This window comes from Panthera pardus, unplaced genomic scaffold (assembly GCF_024362965.1).
Source record: "Panthera pardus isolate Hobbes unplaced genomic scaffold, ASM2436296v1 HiC_scaffold_11, whole genome shotgun sequence".
In the NCBI taxonomy this organism is placed as follows: domain Eukaryota; kingdom Metazoa; phylum Chordata; class Mammalia; order Carnivora; family Felidae; genus Panthera; species Panthera pardus.
The window spans coordinates 7589181-7604664 of NW_026526666.1; the positions used below are offsets into that span (position 1 = coordinate 7589181).

The following is a 15484-nucleotide window of genomic DNA, read 5'->3' on the forward strand; positions in this document are numbered from 1 at the left end:
CCTCAGACAGGTCACTTAAACTCTCTGTGCCTCAGTTGTCTCGTGTGGAAAATGGGCATAACAAAGATAGAGAAGTCAGAGTAAGAGTGTAGGTGATAATAGCATAGAAATAACAACATATACACACAAGTCAATACAAATAAAATTCTTAGAACAAGTGACTGGCTCCAAATGGTAGTTAGTAAATGTCACCATGCCATCATGGTTATGAATTTTATTGTCGTTCAGGAAAGAAGCCATAAATGACAGGAATTCTGACCCCAGCAGCCGGTTGCACACCACCCCGTAGCAGAGGAACAGAACAGGGCTCTTGTTTGGGTGAGTCTGCGCTGTGGCTGGCTGAATTTGGGGTGTGGGCACCTTGGGTAGCAAGGCCTGGCACGTAACTGCGGAAGTAGCTGCAGGGGCCGGGGCTGGAGGCACAGATTGGGGCGCGTCTTCATCAGGACGGTGACTGATGCCCTGATGTCTGAGGTCAGCAAGAAAGACAAACTCAAGGCCCATGGGTGGCGGGTAGAGGCAGAGGAGCGGGGGTGGGGGAAACAAGTCAGGGGGGTGGGGAGGGAGAGCCAGGGTGGGCCCTGCCAGAGATCTTCGGGGAGCAGGCTGCATATGAAAGGTGAGGAGAGGCCAAGTGGGAGGACAGGTGGCCGAGACCTTGGGCTTTGTTAAGTGAGTTGATGACTTTGAAGAAAGCCACTGGGTCAGCGGTTGGGGTGGGATTTGGGGGAGGACCACTGTGTGGCTGTGGGCACCTTCGTGCATTAGGGCCCTCGGGCTCTGGAGTTTCCTTCCCTCCCAGCTGTCGGGCGGGGCATGCCCAGCTTACCAGGGAAGCCAGCTGTGGCAGGAGGCCTGGGGCAGCTCTGTAAGCTGCGGGCTCAGGCTGGGCAGGGGCAGTGAGGCTGTGAGGGGTTGATGGGCCAGGAGGCCATGCGGAGAGGTCTGGAGAGGGGTTGAGCAACAATAGATGAGGCGAGGAGCAGGCGTGCCAGCAGGGACACGGGGGTGGGGGAGGAGGGCAAGGGGTTATGGTGCGAGATGGGTATCTCAGATTGGCAGCAGTAAGCAGAAGTGCCAGGGGAGGGCGAGAGTCTGGGTGGGCCTCTGCTGAGACCCAGCTAGTTATGGCGGAGGTGTGGCCACGAGAACAGTGACTGGGAATGTGGTTCAGGGAGGGCTTTTGGCCAGGGCCCCTGGAAGAGGTGATGGAGTGACCCAGAGCTCATGCCTTTACCTGCTCCTTTATTCATTCAGCAAACTTGCACAGAGATCACTCGAGCAAGGTCAGGCTCTGTGTTAGCTGATGGCTGGAGATCATGTATCCAGTGAGGCTAGACCTTGTGTGGGATTCAGAGAAGGTGTATGTTAGGGCTCCCACCTCCGAGAAGCTTGCGGCCACATGGGAGAGCATGAACGAGCATATACGCAGAAGGGCTTGGGCACGGGGGTACTGGGCCAGAATGTGTGATGTGGATGGTCAGGGCTGGGCAATCAGCCAAGGGGAGGTGAAGAAGCCAGAATAATCATGAAGACTGAGGGGAGCAGGACGCGAGTTAGATCTTCAAGCCAGAGTGTGGTGGAAAAGGCATTCCAGCCCGGAGAAGCAGCAGAGGCAAAGACATGGAGGGGAGCTCGACCCTCGTGGTTTATTTGATGGAGAGATTGCCCTGCTTAGCATCAAGCTGAAGAAATGCAAAACAGGGAAGTCTGGGGCATTATGATAGAGTGGTATGGGAAGTGGGAGCCATTGTAGGTTCTTGAGCAGGAGAGTTTTGAAAAGCACGAAGAGCCGTGCTTTGGAATAATAAGCCTAGGATGGTAAAACTGGCATCTGCAGAGAAACCCGCGGGTCGCGTAGGGGCTCGGAGTGGGAGCTCAGACTCGTCAGTGTACTTCTGCTTACTATCCAAACTTTGTACTTTGTGTGTTTCCTACCTACTTAATAATAATTTTTAAGTTTAAAGAGCCCACTGTGGCTGCAAGCGGGGGGGGGGGGGGGGTCCCTAAACTCACTGAAGAGTTATCTATATGGTGGAGGAGCAGGGATCAGAAGAGGAGTGGGGGAGGGGACAAGCATAACCAGGCACAAATGCCAAATTCTCACATGTCCATGAGGACAGCATCGGAAAGAGCTAGACCCAATCAGAAAACATCAGCCAGGTAGGTTTCAGATATCTGAGGGGCATAATATGACACTTCTCCCCCAGGCAGTTCGATTTAACAATTTCTGGGAGTGCCGCTAGACTCCATTTTTGGGTAAATGCCTGGAAAACAGATCACAGAGTCAAGCTAGAAAGGGAACAGAGAGTCCCGTTTCTCGGGGAAGAAAGAGTTGCGGGCGATGCCTTGGCCTGAAGGTGAGCTGGAGAGGCAGGCCTGATTCTTCGGCAGTAGATACAACAGGTGTGGGCGCGGGTGAGAAGGGCCCCCGGGGGAGAGGCCAGGGAGCAGCGGGCCCCTGGCCCTGCGTGGTGCTGCCCTAAGGAGCCTGTGCCTGCTGGGACAAGCTTGAGAAGCACCTCACTCTCTGTCCCCCTCAGAAACTCACAACACCTGTATTTCATAGTCTGTTAGATTCTTAGTAAGGAAAACTCGTATTTTGCTCCCCTTTCCCTACTCCCTGTGACCTGATTTTTTTTTTTTTTTTTATGATCTCTTGTTACCAGTGGAGTACAGATATTTGGGGAACTCTGGTCTGGTCTGGGCTGAGCCTGTCGGACCTGGTCTGGCCTAGTGAGGTATGGGCTGAGGCGGGCAAAAGGCAAGAACTGGAATGTCAGTGTGAAGGGGAGTGCCCAAGGGGGGGCCATAGCTCTCCGTTTGGGCTCATTTCCTCTGAGCTAACCCAAGACGGTCTGTCATCACTACGGAGATGACTAAACAGGAAGAGAAGCTGAGGAGGGAAGAAAAACCATCCCCAGCGGACTCATACAAATACCTGCTAGAGGGAGTGACAGTTTAATAAGGGTTCTTCAGTCTCCGCTTTCTTATGGGGAAATTTCAATTCCATTTCAATTCACTTTCACAGGCTGAGTTGGTTTGAGGAGAGGGAACTGGTAAGGAGTGCTTTGCACTGAAGGTAGTACCTCAGGTGGACCTCCGGCTCCCATCCCAGGAGGGTTCGAGACCAGCCTCCCTCCATCTCTGTTCCCTAGAGCCCTTGGTTTTGATGGGCTTATTATAAAAGGGCTACTCACATTAGAACAGGAGGGTAACTAAGACTCCCACTCTGCATTTTACAAGTTACTAACATGAGACCTTTTCTTTTTTTTTATAGCTCCAGCTGACTGGTGCTTCAAGATGGTTAAACCAAGTGTACAGTAACTAAGTTATTTAAGTAACGAAAAGCCATCTGGTTTACCATTGAAGTTTGACATCATTTTCAAGGAAATTGTGGAATCCTAACCTGAAGTGGTCCTTTGGCAGAGGGTTTTTTTGGGAACACTTGGTGGGGTGGGGGCGGGGGGGCTCAGTCGACTGAACTTCTGACTCTTGGTTTCGGCTCAGGCATGATGCCAGGGTCGTGGGATTGAGCCCTGTGTTGGGTCCATCCTGAGTGTGGAACCTGCTTGGGAGTCTCTCTCTCCTTCTGCCCCTTCCCCACTCACGCTCACTCTTTGCCCTCTCTCTCTCTCTCTCTGTCTCTCCAAAATAAAAAAAAGGGTTTTTTGGTTTGTTTTTTTTTTTTGAAGAAACAACAACTAACAACCAGCATCCGTAGCTGTCCTGTCCTTGCTACTGTTTTTGGCTCCACTACTGTGTATGACCACGGTCTCTCAATGTTTTATAAAGTTTATGTCAGGGATGTATATATTGTAAATAAATATGTAAGCGGTCAGTGGTCTGCAGGGACACTTGTCTCCTTAAGATCTCTGACCCACTCAGTACCTGGTGTTGGCTGTCACTCGGGCAGGGAAACGGCAGAGAACTCCTAGAAACCGCAGTCCTGTGCAAGTACAGGAGAGCAGCCTCTTCTGAATACGGCGGAGGACGGCCCCAGCTGGCTGTGTCACTGTCCTCAGCCCCTAGCTCCAGAGCCCGCACTGCCCCTGGAACCCCGGTCACATGAGAGTCTTCAGCCCGAAAGAGGAAATAATGCTTCTTTACCCCAAGGCAAAGTGTGTGAAAGGCACCCCATGGGACAGCTCTGTCCGGGCCCCCCCACAACTGTCAGCAAGAAGGAGGCACCTCCGAGCGGCAAAGCTTCTTCTCCAGGTGCGTGTCTGGTTAATCTTGTCAAACCCTTTATTCCGGGCCCGGCGGGGAGCCTGGGACTCCCAGAACATTCTTCACCCGGAACCTCCGTCTCTGTGTGTTCTGTTCAGCCCCTTCTGACCCCATCCCATCAGCACAATTCCTAGTGTTCCCTGCTGTGGATGTTCCCTGCACCTTTCTGTTCTCATGGAAACCTGACTCTCCTCGATGCTGCTCCTCTCGAGGCCCCTCAGGGGGCAAGAGTGAGGGGCCGAGTCCTCCTGGCTCCTGTCTGCTTCCAGCCCACGCCTCCTGCCCCAGTTCCGACACACTTTCCGGCACATCCCCACCACCAGACATCCCCTTTTCTAGTTCTCTTTGTTACCCCTCAACCTGTGAAGATTGTAGTGCTGGGTCCGGATCACTCGTTCCTAAGGCTCCTCCCTGCAGAATCTGACTGCATTCAAAACCCCCCAGATCCGCTGCCCTGGCGTGGTCGGCCCCAAGCGCCTTGCCCTCTTCCTTTCCCAGCAGCCCCTGCCCTGGTCCTGCTCCTGACCTTCCTGCACCAACGTCCCCAGCCCCGCGCAGTCCCCGTTATAAGCGCACCTGCTCCGCTCTGTGCCTTGCACGTCTCTCCCTGAGCGCCCCACTCCACGGACCCCACAGCCCCGCAGGTGCTGCAAGCCGGTGACCCCACTGCCTGCCACCAGCACACGGCCGCTGCGGCTTCTCGTTCTCCTCACTGTACTGGGTGTCCATCTCCACTGTTCGTCATGAGAGCGACTCGACTACCGTCACTCTTTTACCGCCCCCACCCCCCCAACCTGTCCTCCTCTGGCCAGATCCCCAACCGTGCGCAGTCACCTCTGCTGGCTCCCTCCCCGCCCCCACAGCTGCTGAGCGTCCCTGCAGGCAAATACGGCACTGGGCTGAGTAGTCATTGCAGGGACCGCAGACCCCCAGCAGGTCCCCAGTGTCTCTCACATGGCCTCACTGTGTGGCCCTGGTCGGCTTGCTCACAATCTCCTCATCTCTCTTCCTAGACCTGCAGCCCTGTATCCCCACGCTGAGCGGCTCGCTTTGCTTCCTCTGTCACCGAAACAAGAAGTGTCCAGAAGCAGCTCCCACCACGCGTCCACACACCCGGCCGCGCTGGCGGCCATGTGCCCTGCCTCCCCTCCTGGGACTGTGCGTGAACCCCCCTCGGCTCTCCCCCTCGTCTCAGTCTGCCGGGGCTGCCATAACAACCAAATACCCAAGACTGGGTGGCTTCAACAACAGAAATTTATTTTCTCACTGTTCCGGAGGCTGGAAAGTCCAAGATCAAGGTGCGGGCCGGTTTGGCGGCTGGTGAGGGCTCTCTTCCTGGCTTGCCAGTGGCTGCCTCCTCGCCGTGTCCTCTCGTGGCTAGGAGAAGAACCCTGGGGTGTCTACTACTCAATCCGAGCAGGAGCTCACCCTCATGACCTCATTTAACTTCTGTCAGCTCCTCGCAGGTCCTGTCTCCAGATACAGTCAGCTGGGGTTAGGGTCTCAACATACGGGTTTTAGGACAAAACATTCCATCTGTAACACCGCTTGTGGCCGGGACCCCACCTGGGCTACTTAAGGACGTCGCCCGCCTCGTCCACCTGTCTTCCCCGTCATCAGCGTTTACCTTTCTGCTACATCCCACAAACACACTGTCGTTTCTCGCATCTTCCAAAACCCAAGAACCTCTTTATTCAGTTCCCTGGCTAGCTCTTGTCTCGTTTTCCCCGCTCTCTTCCACGGAAGGGTTTCTCCAAAGAAATGTCCTGTGCTTCCTTTTCCGGACTTCTCTCTTCTTACTCTTTCTTGTATTTACTTCAGTCAGTCTGTCACTCCCACCGCCTGTCAAGGTTACCAGCAACCCCTTCACCGTAGTGTCTAGTGGGCATTTTTCCAGCCTCATCATGCCCTGCTTGTAAGCAGCATGTGACGCAGTGGGGCACCTCCCACACGCCTAGTGCCTCGTAGGTGCTGGGCTCCACGGGGGGTGCGAGATGAAGAGAGTTCACACGGTGACAGACCTATGAGCCCTTCTGGTGAGTATGCTAAGTCCTCAAATGGAAGTATATACAAAGAACTAAAGAATTACAACCAAATGACCCAGCCGTTGCACTCCTTGGTATATTGCCGGGAGAAAATGAAAACATGTCCACGCAAAAACTTGTTCGTAGACCGTTATTCACAATAGCTGAGTAGCGGAAACAATTCAAATGCCCGTCAACCAACGACAAGATGGATGTGGGACATCCGTAAATTGGGACAGTAGTTGGTATAAAATATAATGAGGGGGGCGCCTGGCTGGCTCAGTCTGTTAAGGGTCTCACTCTTGGTTTCTGCCCACGTCATGCGTGACCTCACGGTTCATGAGATAGAGCCCTGCGTTGGGCTCTGTGCAGAGCCTGCTTGGGATTCTCTCTCTCCATCTCTTTGCCCCTTCCCTGCTTGTTCTCTCTCTCTCACAAAACAAAATAAAACTTTTAAAAAAAAGGAACGAGGGTCTGATGCATGCTACAACATGAGTGAGCCTTGAAAACATGCTCAGTGAAAGAAACCACATACTCCATCATTTCACGGATACAAAATGTCCAGAAAAGGCAAACGTATAGAACTAAAAAGTAGATTACGAGCTGCCTAGGGCTGGGAGGAGGATGTTGGGTCAGGGGAAGGGAGTGGTTGCTAATGAGCGCGAGGTTTCTTTTTGGAGTGATGAAAAGGTTCTAAAATTGTAGGAATTGCACGACTGTGAATAGACTAAAACCATCAAATGATCCACTTTCAATGAGTGGCTTGTGTTGTGTGTGAATTATGTCCTAATAAAACTTTATAACCGAACGAACAAAGCAGTTACGGGAGGGGCCACCCCTGGGAAAGAGAGGGTGGGGGGCACCTTCCCTGAAGCCGGCCTTCCCCGCCAGCTGCCTCAGCCCTGGAGACTCCACAGGCGATGTCCCTTCCCTCAGGACCCCGACTCCATTTCCCCCCACTCTACTCAGGGCTGGGAGTCACCAGAGGACAAAGCAACTTTCTATTTGGAAATCAGAGCAAAGAGCAATAACCCGGCCTCAGACACTAGCCAGCGAGTCTAAAAAAGCGTCATGGACCAGCGTTCACCTTGGGATCCTGAGACAGGTTGTCCCCACCCACCGTGGTTCTCCTCCCTGCCACCCCCAACCATGCTCCCTCCGCCCAGCACACACATCCCTGGGTCCTCTGTGTGCTGCCCGCATTCCTCTTCCCTCCCCCGCTCCTCCTTCTGGGGTGCCCTCCTGCACAGCCAGGGGACCCGCTGCCCTCCACCCTCTGTGAAGGCCCTCGGCCTCATCTCTGCCCACCTCTGCATCCCCGGTGCTTCCCCCCCAAGCCTCTGACTCCACCTGCAGCCCACCCCAAGGGACAGGCGGGTGCTGTTGCTTCCCTTGATTCATGAAGGAAGAAAGTGACAGGGGCGTGTCCAAGGTCAGTGGGTCACAAGTGGAAGAATGAGGATTCCAGCTCCGGGAGTGCAGCCCCAGAGGGCTCTTCACCACCACGCTCTACTGGGAGAGCCAGATGCACACACTCTCCCATGTATGGCTGGAAGACCTCTGAAACCCTCCGTTTTATGCGCCCACCCCCCCCCCACAACTGTCAGAGTGGTGTTCCGGCCTGAGCAGAGACAGCACCCCACCAGGGCCCACAGGGCCAGAGGGGGAGGGGCTGGGGATGGGAGAAGTGAGAGCAGAGTGAGCAAATGTGTGGGTTCCCTGGGCAGCCTGGGTTAGTGTCTGACGTCTGGGGAAGAAGTGTCCTTCCTCTCTCCCCAGGCTTTTCCTCTTCTCGATCTCCTTTTCTTCTTCGAGATTTCTCAAGAGTCTTTCAACCACGGAGTAAAATACTGATTAAAGCAGGAGGGCCTCTGCGTCTTGATTTCGGAATCAAGGAAAAGCACCCCAGTTAATAGTGCCCTTCTCACGAGCCTCCTGAAACCCCCTCACCGCTCACTCCTTCCGACAAAAGCAGTTGGAGCCACGGCATTTACAGGCCTGTTTAGAGGTGACTCATGAAACCGCTTGATCAGCACGCCTCGCCTGGCCAACCGATACTGGAGATGAGCAAAAGAAAAAGAAATGCGTGCCCCTGTATACACGTCTGTATGTGTTTTCCTAACGAGGGAGATTTTTCTAGAGCATTACAGTAACTAAAAACAAAAAAAAGAAGGTATATTCAAACTCAATAGTACTTTTAAGTTTAAATATCTTGTTTATACCCTAAAATAGGGTTTTACTAGAATGGTCCTTCCCTGGCTTTAATGAAAAACTCAGCAGGAATTTCAAAATCTGCTTCTTCGCTTATTTTCAACGGGGAACATTGCCACATTTAAGCATTTCTCCTGACCAGGTGATGATAATTCCCAATGGACTTTAGGTCATGTGTTTATTTAAAGTGTTGAGGCTTTGTTCATCTCAGATTGTTTTTGCAAGTTTGATTCTTACAAATTTTGCATTAAAGATTATTTATCTTGCTTACTGGGTTCTTGTGGTGTCCCCTTAAATTTCGTAGCTTAGCTGAAGGTCTCATTGGCCTCACCCTCAGTCCCGGACCAGCTGAGAATCTTCTGAAAGCAGAAGTATCAGGAAGAGAAGAAAGAAAACCAATTCAAACCTTCTTCTTTTTTGAATTTGGATGTCTTTAGATGCGCAGTCACTCTGTTTCACCACGGGCCTCTGCTTTCCGATTGTCTTGCACCCCTTTGTTTCCTGGCTCTGGGCCCCAAGCCACGGAGACAACTGTGTGCTCTAAATATGTCCCAGAAGCAATAGAGAGCCGCAGGACAGATGGACAGGGCAAAGGACAGCCAGCCCCAACCTGTGCGGTCAGGGGTCAGTACCCTTCACCACCAACCCCCCCCCACCCCCACCAGGTCCTTCACACCGTGAAGTCACGGTCCACAATGCCACGGGGGAGGCATTCCCTGAGAAGGGCTGGGGTTTAAATTTTCCACCAATGAAGAGAAATGACAACTCAGAGTCAGAACTGAGTTACGAACACTAGAGGGCATTACCTTTCTGTCCTATCTTAGAGTGTGGACTAAGAATCTTGTCTGCGAGAATCACCTCTACTGAGCCTCTCCTGTGTCCCAGATGCCTTTGGCCTCGCAACCTCTGTTTAATCCTCGCTATAACCGCTAAGCAATTTCCCCACCACCGTTCTCCATTTCCCAGGTGACAGAACCGAGGCTCAGAGAGATGAAGTGACTTGCCCAGGGACACTTGGGGTGAGCCGGTGGAGGTGGGCCCGGATCCTCTCGATCTGCTCCAAGTGTAGTAAGCTCCACAAGAAAGCTTGTGGAGGGACAGACCCCTCACTCCCTCCTGTTGCTAAAAATACTATAGAGGGTGTGCACACGTGAAAAGAAGCCGGGTGGTCCTCTCGTTGTGGTAAATACTTTTATGAACAGTCATCGGAGTCTCAGAAAAACTGTGAGTTAGCCAGGGTCACCCCATTTTGCAGACGAGGAAACAGGTGTAGTGACATAAAATGATGTGTCCCAAGTTACCTAGCAAATTAGGATATTTAAAGCTGGGCCAGAGTTCTGTCCTGATGCTGGGTCCCCTGTCCCGGGACAGTTTTGTAAGCACCCAGGCTGGCCACCCCAGCCAAGCCGCTTACCCCCAGACTCGTTGCCGGTTCAGCAGAATGCTACCTAACATACGGTAAAAAGGACGCAATCCTCCGGGTCATCCTGACCCCCACACTCAAAACCCTAGCTATTTCAATCACAGAATAATTGACGGAGTCACATAGTCAGAGAGCTGGATGTGACCCACCAAGGCATCTTCGCCCTCGCCAGTTCACAGCGCGTAAGAATTTTCGGTGAAGTTCTGCCTCTCGTAACTGACTCGCCAGGCTGCGTGGCCCTGCGCGTTCTCTCTGTGAAATGCTGGTTGCCGTTCCCTCCCAGGGGGCACACTGAAGCAGAGGATGCTCGTGGCTTCCGGGGTGCCACATACACCGTGTCTACCTGTTGACATGAATGTCACCTGCAGGGAGATGAGTTTGTCCCCAAGCCTGTTCTGTGCCAGCCGTACTCCAACGGACGTCACATAAATGGGGGAAACGTGGGTGTGAAACAAAGAGTTATTGATTCTGTAAGAACCAAGGTGACAGTTTGGAGAGACCTAATAGAGGAGAGATCCTAAAATGAGGTTATTGTTGAACTGGATGTAGCAAGACAGCGGAAAAGCCTGGAGGCCGAGCATAGTATCTAAAAAGTTCCTCTACTCAACTTGTTTTCAAGTGTCTGAGGTTCTCGCTCTGCTCTATGGAAACGGACGTTAGAAATTGTAGACAATGAATTCAGGGTGTGATTTCTGTACGAGGGCAGGGTAGGGCGGAACTCCAAGAAATAGACATATCCGCAGTGCAGAGACCTTGACTCTATGTCAAACTCGCGGTGAAGGAATGGACGTCTGGATGTTTTGGGTTAACAGAAATGTTTAAGATATGTATATGAGATTTAAAATTTCTTCTTACATGTACTCACACACATACCTTTACATTAGCAGACAAATGTGATTGCACTACATGTTTTAATTTTTGATGGAATCCTTTTTTTCCCTTTATCTTCGGATTGGGTCCTCCCTCACTTTTTCCCACCCCCCTCTTACCACGTGACTGTCCATCCTCCAAACCAGGATGCCACTGGGGCTGGTCTCTGCCACGTCTCCTCCACGTTCATGGTGTTGGCTCACATACACAATGGGGGCAGAGGGTGGGGAAGGGTGGCGTATTTCTTCTTAAAAGTGGGATGATTTTATGCACAATTCCCTTACCAATTATTCATGGTAATCCCTATGAGTCACCTGTGATAGGTCCAGTTTGTTCTTTATAATGGCTGCAGAATGTTTCCTCACATGTCCTGATAGATCACCCTCTCCCCCTCTGAAGGACATTCACCTTGTTTCTAGGTTTTGCTTTCCACTCTAAACAGCAACCTAGTATACCTCCTTGTGCGTATGGTCATACATTCCAGTCCAGTTCAGCCTTGAACAACACGGGTTCGGGCACCGACCCCCACGCAGTCAAAATTCCATGTCTGACCTTTGACTCCAAAAACTTTACTAGTAGCCTACTGTTGACCAGATGCCTTACCGGTAACATAAACAGTCAATGAACATACATTTTGTATGTTACATGCATGATATGCTGTATACTTGTAATAAAGTAAGCTAGAGAAAATCAAGAAAATCGTAAGGAAGAGAAAATACATTCATGGTGCTGTACTGTATTTGTAGAAGAAAATCTGCTTATAAGTGGACACACACTTTCAAACACGTGTTGTTCAGGGTCAGCTGTGTTGTTTTTTTTTTTTTAATTTACTATCTTCGTCATTTTATTTTTTTTATAATTTTTTTTAACGTTTATTTATTTTTGAGACAGAGAGAGCATGAATGGGGGAGGGTCAGAGAGAGGGAGACACAGAATCTGAAACAGGCTCCAGGCTCTGAGCTGTCAGCACAGAGCCCGACGCTGAGCTTGAACCCACGGACCGCGAGATCATGACCTGAGCCGAAGCCGGACGCCCAACCGACTGAGCCACCCAGGCGCCCCCAGGGTCAGCTGTGTTTTTATGTCTATGGGGTAGATTGCCAGATGTGGAACAGATATGTCAAAAGGTATATGTATTTTTTTTTAAATTTTTTAGTGCTTATTTATTTTTTGAGAGAGTGCAAGCAGTGGAGGGGCAGAGAGAGAGGGAGACACAGACTCTGAAGCAGGCTTCAGGCTCTGAGCTATCAGCACAGAGCCTGACATGGGGCTTGAACTCATGAACCATGAGATCATGACCTGAGCTGAAGTTGGACACTTAACCGAGTCACCCAGGCCCCCTGTATATGTATTTTTAATTTTAATTTCAGCAGATGTTGCCAGATTGCTTTCCAAAGGCTATGCCACCCGAAGGCAGTGATTAAAGGAAAGTTTTCTTGCATTCCCACCGGAAAGAGGTATCGTCAGTCTTAAAATGTTGGTGATCCTGATAGACGCAAAGAAATATCCCATTGCCACTGAAATTGGCATTCCCTGATTGCTAGAGTCTGAAACCTTTTTTTGTGTTTTTTGATCGTCTGGAGTTGCTCTTTTGTGCATTGCCTACTTGCATCTTTGCAAATTTTCCTATTTTTTAAAAAAAATAATTCATCGCTTCAGTTAATTCTGCAGCTCGTTCATCAGCTCCCACCCCCTGTGCTGTTAGGACTGAAAATGTTGTAAATGTTGATACACTGCTATTGTAAGCCATTTGAAATGAACAGAGGATATGAGGGCTGCAAAGGGCTAGGCAAAACGTATGGGCAAAGAGGTTAGAAAACCAAAAGCAAGAGGAAGGATGAAATAAGAAAGCCGGATTCTTGAGAACATAGAAATGATGTAGCCCTGTGGGGCTCAAATTGGTATATGGGGAAAAAAATACAGTGAAGGAGTCAAGGCTCAGGCACACATTCACGGGCGCGTGCCTGCACACACACACACACACACACACACGGAGACACACGAGCCATTCACTGAACCTTTACCGCGTGCCAGTCACTGTGTTAAGTGCATTGTTTGCTGAATCTCACCCTTCACTAGCAGGTAGATAGTACTATTATTCCCATTAAGCAGATGGAAAAACAGAGGCTCACAGAAGTATAGTAACATGGTTAAGACTGCATTGCTCGTCAAGCGGTAGAAGCGGGATTGGGACCCAGGTCTGCCTGCCCCAAGCCCTAAGCTGGGAGATGACCAGCCTGAGAAGTGTGGGTGGACAAGGCTAGCATCAAGGGGCTTGGGTCTAGACCAGGTTTCTAAGCTGGGCCTGGGGAGGGGTTACCCAGCAGGCGGAAAAGAGTCAGAGATGCTGAAGCCTGGGTTGGGTGATTTCTTGAGGAACCGATGTGGTCAGAGGGGGCAGGTTTCAGCCTTGTAGACGGTCGGGGCCCTGCCCCGGGGCAAGGGTGGCTGCCAGGCTCATGTAAGCACCCAGCGGCTGAAGTGACTCACCCAGGCTGATGTCACCCCATATCCTCTGCTGCAATCACAGTGAAGCGAGTGTCACGACCCATTGGAGGAAGTGCATATTTAAGGGGCTATTATTGCCTCGGCCCCTGGAGAGAATGAACAGCCTTGTTACCCCCCGAGTTTACAAGGGCTTTGCTGCCCAGCCCTCCCCACGTCTCAGCCTCTGGGTGACAAAACAACTGAGGACAAATGACTGAGGAGTCACGTTGGTGAGGCCCCGTGAGGGGTGTGAGGGCAGCAGGTGCAGTGAGCACGGGGCCCCCCGAGCTGCAACATAAGGGCAGAATCAGTCACCCCGCACCTCCCAGGGGGAGAGCGAACTCATCCTGAAGCACTGAGGCACCATATAAATAGCAGCGCTTGCCCTGGGCCGGGTGGCACTGCTATAAAAGCCTGGACTAACCTGGGGAAGCGGTTGAGAGATCCCCTTTGCCCCCAGGTGGCTGGTGAGGCTTGTTCCCTTCCGGCCAGAGTGGAGGGTGTTCTGAGAACAAGAGGAGGTTAAATGTGACTTATTGATAACAGCGGGGCTTTCCAGAGCAACCCCCCAAAGGGTGGCTCCGCCGGGGCACCCCTCCCTGCGGTGTCTCTGGGAACCTGGGAAGAGGCTATTTGGGACTGGATCCGGCAGACGGAGGTTCGAATCTCGGTTCTTCCGTTTATGAGGGGGAAGCCACCCTCTGGCCTCAAGTTGTGCATCTGCACAGCGGAAAAGCCCCACCGATTGGTGGCACCTGGAAGTCCCCCAGTGGGGGGAGAGGAGAGCTGGGTGCGGACAGATAGATGTTTGTAGGAATCCTGCTGGGTTCTGCATTCTCTCTGTGGAAACCCATCGTACCCCGTAAGGTGGGCATGGTGACCCTTCTTTTATAAATGAGGCATCGGTGCTCAAAGGGCGTGAGCCATCTACTTGCGGTCTTGCCCTTTGAACCTGACCCCCACATCTGTGCCCTTTACACGATACGGCACCCACAGTCTTCTCAAACCTACAATTATTTTTCCTGCGGACGGACAATAGGAGAATCTCAAGGTACAAAATTGGGATGAGGTGAGTTTCAAACACAGTCTCATATTCGTTTAATTACTCGGCTGTTCAGTCACCTCGTGGGTGACTCCTGGTCACCACTGTCCTTTCTCTTATCTTGCTCTGCCCGCACCCCCAGGCCAAGGTTGGAGAACCATCAACCCGTAAGTACAAGAAGCCTTCGAGGCCATTCCTTCCTGCTGCTCCTCCCTCTGGAGGCGGGGAATGAACTCTGGAACATTAGGGGTCCAATGTCACCCAGAGGAGGCCAGCTGTGAGTGCCAGCTGAGCCCCTTCTGGAGCCCCCTCCCCCCCTCAGGACGCACAGTGCCTCCTGTCCCCTCCCCGTGCCGCTCTCTCGGAAGCCGGCGTCAGAGACACAGCATTGAGGGCAGGGACGGATCCCTCCATGTCCCTTTAAACTGCACAGCTGGTCCACCAGACTGCCGTTTTCTTCTTCTGGATCCGGGACATCTGGTTGCTTAACAAATGAATGTTTCCATAGAAGGTGGAAATAAAAACTCCTTTTGCTAAAAAGACTGGGGAGGAAGGAAGGGTGCGTGTGGCCGGGGGAAACGGGAAGTGCGTTGAGCTCTCTGCCCAGGATGGGGGCCTCCTCCGCCCAGGCCTCCCGTTCCTTCTCCACTCCACTGCCAAGGCCTGCTGCGTTCTGGACTTCTAGGTGCCAGCCCCCTCTTCCCACTGCTCCCAGGGCCAGCACCCTCCTACTGAATCTTCTTCCTCCTGTGAGTGTTCACTCCGGCCCCCTCTGGCTCTCTCCTCCTCCTTCTAATGTTTATTGATTTTTGAGAGAGAGAGAGAGAGAGAGAGAGAGAGAGAATGAGCAGGGGAGGGGCAGAGAGACAGGATCCGAAGCAGGCTCGTACTGACAGCACAGAGCCCAACATGGGGCTCGAACTCACCAACCATGAGATCATGACCTGAGCCAAAGTCGGCCGCTTCACCGACTGAGCCACCCGGGTGCCCCTCCTTATCCTCCTTATACCGAGTTCCTGCATCCTGTACTTTCATGAGGTCTTGAACTTCCTTTTCTTTATTTGAGGCTGTGCTGCAAGAATTTGCTCAGCCACCTGACACATCGGGTTTAAAAGCCAGTCCTTCCACTGGCTGAGCTGTGTGATGCTTGGCAGCTTGGTCTCTGGACCTGTCTCGTCATCTGTAAATGGGGAGAAT

The 15484-nt window shown here is 52.0% G+C and overlaps 1 protein-coding gene across 2 annotated transcripts in view; it reads left to right on the forward strand.

The window, feature by feature from the left end:
- CD58 (CD58 molecule) overlaps positions 1–3890 on the forward strand; it is a 39845-nt gene extending 35955 nt beyond the window's left edge. The window contains exons 6-7 of one of the 2 annotated variants that reach the window (XM_019457967.2): positions 229–318; positions 3281–3890. In XM_019457967.2, coding sequence (XP_019313512.1) covers positions 229–289 — 61 coding nt within the window. In that variant the 3' untranslated portion in view covers positions 290–318; positions 3281–3890. The remainder of the gene's footprint in view (positions 1–228; positions 319–3280) is intronic. The other variant, XM_019457968.2, reaches the window with a different exon arrangement.
- Positions 3891–15484: the final 11594 nt, after the last annotated feature.